General features: G+C 43.1%; 1 protein-coding gene across 3 annotated transcripts in view; it reads left to right on the forward strand.

Annotated features, from left to right (window-relative positions):
* TAF5L (TATA-box binding protein associated factor 5 like) overlaps positions 1 to 5,751 on the forward strand; it is a 21,936-nt gene extending 16,185 nt beyond the window's left edge. For all 3 annotated transcript variants that reach the window (XM_076334095.1, XM_076334093.1, XM_076334092.1), the window contains one exon: positions 3,813 to 5,751. In XM_076334095.1, the coding sequence (XP_076190210.1) occupies positions 3,813 to 4,610 (798 nt within the window). In that variant the 3' untranslated portion in view covers positions 4,611 to 5,751. The remainder of the gene's footprint in view (positions 1 to 3,812) is intronic.
* Positions 5,752 to 6,000: the final 249 nt, after the last annotated feature.

The raw sequence follows: 6,000 nt of genomic DNA on the forward strand, positions 1-6,000 counted from the left end.
TCATGAAGATAGAGGGGTCTGAAAGGGCGAGTTTCAGTGGATCTCGTTCAGGGTGGCATTACAGCTAGACTATTGGGTTTATTATCTCTTTTTGTGTATATATAAAAATGAGGTTGAGACTTGGCAGAAGTGTTGGAGAACGATGTTTTTTCCTAGTCTTTGTAAAGGTTTTGTGTCAGTAAGGTCAAAGTCTTCTACTAGGTGTAGTTTTAGTGAATTTTTGCTCAGTGTGATGCCCCAGGGCACTTCACCAGTGTTGTCTTGCTTCTTGGAAATAGGAGAGGCTTACTATTTTGGGATAAAGTAATTCCATTTTCTTTATAGTGGCATCTCACAAATGCCACTTTACAGTCTCTCTTACTTAAGGTCCAGTGTAAAAATGCAGTTTTGCAGCTGGGCAAACGGACTTGTCTCATGGCAAATTGCTTGTCTCTTTGCAATTTTGCCATGCCACAAGAGTGGCAGCCTTTAAATTTTGCGAAGACTGACTTGACCCCATTCAGCTCTGCTTCTAAGATTCTGCTTTTGAGTGGCAGTGGTCCTTCAAGTGGTAGTGAGTGGAGATGATGCTGACACCTTGGTGGATGGCAGATGGGAGAGAATTCTGGAAGGAGTAGTAAGAAATGTCCTGCAAAGACAGCCATGGTATCTACTCCCTCATCTTTCCCTGCTAGGAGATCCTTACTGTAGGCAGGTAAGAGATCTTTCCTTTTGACATCTTAAGAGCACTGCAGGATGAGAGAGGTGACAACACCCAGGGGAAACCTGTTACTAGTTAGAAAAAAAAGGAGGGGTGGAGGTGTGTGAGATGGTTTCTTTGGGGTTTTTTTTTTTGAGATTATCATTGTTGCTTTTTGAGGCTCACTCATTCCCTTGAGGCTTATGCTGGCTGGAAGATCAAGATAATTTTTGTCAGCTAGATAATGTTTGCTGCTCACAAGGTTAAATGCATCGGCAGTAAATTTTTCTGGGTCCAGATGACTGTCATGCAAAATCCGTTACTGATTTATGTAATAGCTGAGGAGTTGGGCAGTCTGTCCATAGGTGTATCATTTGGAAGGTGTCCTGTGTAACAAAACATGCCAACATTTTTATTCTTTTCAGTTTCTTAATAATACAATTTTTGGCAGTCTTGTACTTGCTCAGGAAGACTTCCTGTTCACTGTTGAAAAGTAAATTTTTTTTTTTTAGCTCATTTTAGTAGTGTTGGTAGGTTTTCTAGTTCTATCCTATTACTTAAAATCTGTTTTGATACTTCTTTTCAAAATGGATAGTACAAATAAAAGGTAGCTTTTTGTGTGTGTGTAGGTTATTGATTTAAATAGGCTTATATAACTTTATTTCTTGTCCATTCCAAGGAAATACAAATCGTTCGTGCTGACCTGCAAGAGCAACCACTTCAGCAGGAGCTAATGGGTATCTGGGTAGTGCCCAGTGGTATGTTATATCCAGGAAACATTCAGTGTGTGAAATTGGAATCCTGAAAAAATATTATGAAGAGGGATTCCCTGCCTCCCTGCTGATTTATAACACAAGTTGCAACCTTTCTAGAGCTGCTATAAATGCCTACCTACATGGTAGTAGCTGTGGGATGCAAGGAAGAGTGTGCTTGATCTGACAAAGAAACGAAGCGTGGTTCTGCAAGGCAGTAATGTAGTGGCTGCACTTCCAGCTGCTTTGTTAATCTGGTCAGCAGACTAACTTGGATAGGGAGGAAATGGAAAAGTTTAGTGACTCAGAAGCATTATAGGTATACCGTTTTCGGTCAGCTATAACAGCAGTGTGCAGTTATGCTAAGTGGGTGTCAAACAGAAGTAAAAGAGAAGATTTGCTACCTGTGACCATACAGGAGTGTGGTTTTGAATGCTTCAGCAGGCATTTTCAAATATGCTGCTACTGTAATACAAGAGAAGAAGAGTAGGTGCTTGTAAAGAAAAAGAGTATGTGCTTGCAGACAGCCCAAGTAGCCCTCTATGAATTTGAAGGCATAAAATTAAGTACCTGGACTTGCAGAATTTACAAAAACTATAGTACAATACAGGTAACTTGAATGGGCTTCCACTGGTAACTTGTCAGGAATCTTACGGTCATAATTAACTAGTATAAAATGCTGCAGGTATCAGCCTCTCTAATGTGGCAACATAGTCTAGAGATGCTGTGGATTCCAGCAAGCAGTGCTCTGTCTGAGGTAGAAGCAGCAATTTGAATAAAAATGGGGCTTTGCATGCTAGAGCCTGCAATTTTTCTCTGCCTCACCTTCATAGTAGAGATTAAGTTGGCTCCCAGCCACATCATAAAACTCTCATGGGCACTGACTACTCTGAAGAGAATTAGCATTGCTAAACACAGCTTGCTGCCTACCACTAAACACACAGTTGAGATGGAGAAAGGCAGCGAGCTAGCTAAGTCAGAGTTTGCTCACCTCTGAGGTGAGATTTGAAACTACTGGAGGAGAAGGGCTTTCAGGGCTATTGCTAAGTCTGAAGCACAGCTGTCTGTGGGTCCTGAGGTTAGAGGGATGGGAGACAGTCGTGTCAGCCAAGAGAGCCGCTCAGGACTGTATTAGCTTCTGCTGGTCGTCAGCAGTCCGGCAGCCCTGGGGAATTGAGTTTCCTCTCGGGGCAGGAAGTGTTCCTTCTGCAGGAAACGGGCCAGTTTGCGATGATAAAAGTTAAAGGGGCTGTTCACAAACAAAAGGGCGTGTTGAATTTGATGTGCAGAGCTTGTCTGTGGATGAGTGCTACTGATTCAGTACTGAGGAATAGTGTCTGCCTGACAGCCCTGAGGACGGGTGGTCTCGAGCTACTACACAGGTGCACCCCAAGCCATGGTTACCTTGCACTCTGTCAGTGAGACCCCAGCTTGTCAGGCAAGGACGCTCTCTTGAGTTGAGATTTGTTGAAACTTGTGCAGTCTGTAGCCTTTGAGTATTGAGAGGTGCTATTTGAGTAGACTTTCAGAGACTCTTACCCTCCATTGGGAGGTTCCTTTAGCACAGCTCACTGAACAGTCTTTAAATATGAAAGCCTTTACTTGTTGTCTATCTGCCCTGGTACTCGAATTGGAGAATTACAGGATTAAAAGGTTTCCAGTGCCATCCTTTTTGTGATTATTCATCTTCTCCTACCCCAAAATAGATCCTTTGACCTAAATAAGCTGCATACATTTGCTGTTCTTGAAGTCTGTTCTTGAAGGGTGAGGATGTGAAAGCATCCTGATAGAGCTTGCATGGAGAAATAGATATTACGGCCTTACTGGGTTTCTGTTCACATGTGGGGCTAAGAAGGAATGTCCAGCAGACAGTTTGTCAAATGTGCTTTGTCTTTCCATCTCCTGCCTTTTGTTTAAGACATCTGTGTTTCTTTTTCTCTACTGTGAGATTCACTTCCAATAATGACCACACCAAAAGAGCAGATGCCAAGATCTGTTTCAACATCTTAGCCAAAAGTTTAGTAGAGAGCAGATAGGGAATAAGCATATGTTTTTAACAAGTGGAAAAATGTCATAAAATACTTCTTTTTTTCCCTATTTGTGTACTGTCCCAGGTTAAGGTGCCTTCTGGAGTGAGCATGAGGCTACCCAAAATGAAGATAAAAACTTTATATAAAAGTCTTATCTCACCATCTCTTTCAGCATTAACTTAGATGTAGCAAACACGATAGCAACGTTTGTGTCTCAGAGCTGCACAAAATGTGCCACGTCTAAAATAACTTCTGTATTAACACCCGCCTGTTTTCCTCATGGTGGTTCCTGTATTTGTTGAACAGATAAACATGCTTCCTTTCTTGTTTCTTTTTCTCTTCCCCAACCAGGAGGAAGAGGACGACAGCGCAGGCACAGAAATGAAGATCCTGAGAGGACACTGTGGACCTGTGTATAGCACGAGGTTCCTTTCAGACAGTTCAGGACTCTTATCTTGTTCTGAGGACATGTCCATCAGATACTGGGACCTCGGAAGTTTTACAAACACTGTGTTGTACCAAGGACATGCCTATCCTGTCTGGGATTTGGATATTAGCCCCTGCAGCCTGTACTTTGCCAGTGGTTCCCACGATCGCACTGCAAGGCTCTGGTCATTTGATCGGACGTACCCACTGCGAATATACGCAGGCCATTTGGCGGATGTAGACTGTGTCAAGTTCCACCCCAATTCCAACTACTTAGCGACGGGCTCCACGGACAAAACTGTGCGCTTGTGGAGCACTCAGCAAGGCAACTCGGTGCGTCTTTTCACTGGGCACCGTGGCCCCGTGCTAGCGCTTGCGTTTTCTCCCAACGGTAAGTACCTGGCATCAGCAGGTGAAGACCAGCGGCTAAAGCTGTGGGACTTGGCATCAGGAACTCTTTACAAAGAACTGAGGGGGCACACGGACAACATAACCAGCCTTACTTTTAGCCCCGACAGTAGTTTAATTGCTTCAGCGTCGATGGACAATTCAGTCCGGGTCTGGGACATTCGGAACACTTACTGCAACGCCCCTGCAGATGGGTCTTCCAGTGAACTGGTCGGTGTATATACCGGACAAATGAATAATGTACTGAGCATACAGTTTATGGCCTGTAATCTTCTTCTAGTGACTGGAATTGCACAAGAAAATCAGGAACATTAATTTTTTTTTTTTCTTAGGGAAGTGGGTGGGTGTATTGAATGCCAGAGTCCATTGCAAGCTGAGATCACTGACTGTGAAACATTTTTCTTCCTCTGCCCCCTTGAAAGGCACGTTCAGAGTGATGCAAATGCTTTAAAATGTCTTGCCCACAAAAAGGCCTGTGCTGGTGAATGGAATAAGGAAAAAAGGAGGAGTGATGAAAATACATACACGTTGTACTTGTAGGGATGGGAAAAAGAGGAGGAAATCCAGTAGCTTGGGGAAACCAAAAGCCTGGTCCAGACAAGTGAAACTGCCAACCAGATAAGCTGCTGACCTGCACTTAAATATCCTGCATTGATTGATGGGCACATCTTACCTACTGTTAACTGAGGCTTGAGTGTGTGGAGAACTACTGGCCCAGTGTTTTTTGTTTTGTTTTGTTTTTGTTTTCCTGGTATTGCAGAGGACCAGCATTTTAAGACCCTTCTACTAAAAGAACGTTATGTATTTTCTACAGTGATAGTGGTCCTAAATATTACAGTTCCCTATAGCACTTCTGGAATATTTTGGACTAGCTAAGTAGAAAATACCATCTTTCTTTTTAGTAAGGGGATGGCAATCTGACCTCAGTTTGGGCCCATCTCTGCATTGTCATTTGGGTTTGGTTCCTGGTACTAGCTGTGATATTTGTATTTATGTTCCATTAATTAGGAATCTTTCTGAATCTGGTTGCACTGTGTTTTGAGGATGGGAGGACAGTGGGGGTAGAGCGGTGGCTTTAAGGGTAATAAACGACTTGCCTTGTCTGGAGGGAGAGCACAATAGAACTGAAGCGGCTACGTTTGGACCCCTAATGGAAATGGGGCATGTCAATCCACCACTGCACCTCACAGAAATATTTCCGTAAATGGAAGTTGGCAGTCTAGGGAGAGGGGGACGGAGAGAGACAGACACAAAGTGACATGGGAAAAAATAGTATTACTAAATTATTGTGCGTACACAGAGGCAGCTCTGCCAGTGTTGGATTTTTCTCAAAATGTTGCAATATCAGTTTCATGAACACTTTGTGAGATAAATCATCAGCATTTACAAGGATCTGCGGAAAAAGCACGTTCTAGTTTGTCATTTGGAGAGATTAAATATTTCTGCTTTCTGGAAAGAGTTATTTTGTATTTTGTTTTCTATTAAAAGCATTTAGTTTAAAAAAAAAAAAAAGTAAAAATGGCTCGGTCCCTTTCTGGGAAACTTGCTCTGACTTGCATGGGAAGAAGAGGGCAGGAGCATGCTTCTCCTACACTGCTTGAGCCAGAGCCTGCTTGGCACTTGGAGGCTGAATTTGGTAGTCTCGGTGACTTTGGTGTGTGCTGTTTTGATATCCCCCTACTTGCTTTCCACAGAGCTGACTTGG

This window comes from Aptenodytes patagonicus, chromosome 3 (assembly GCF_965638725.1).
Source record: "Aptenodytes patagonicus chromosome 3, bAptPat1.pri.cur, whole genome shotgun sequence".
Taxonomy (NCBI): domain Eukaryota; kingdom Metazoa; phylum Chordata; class Aves; order Sphenisciformes; family Spheniscidae; genus Aptenodytes; species Aptenodytes patagonicus.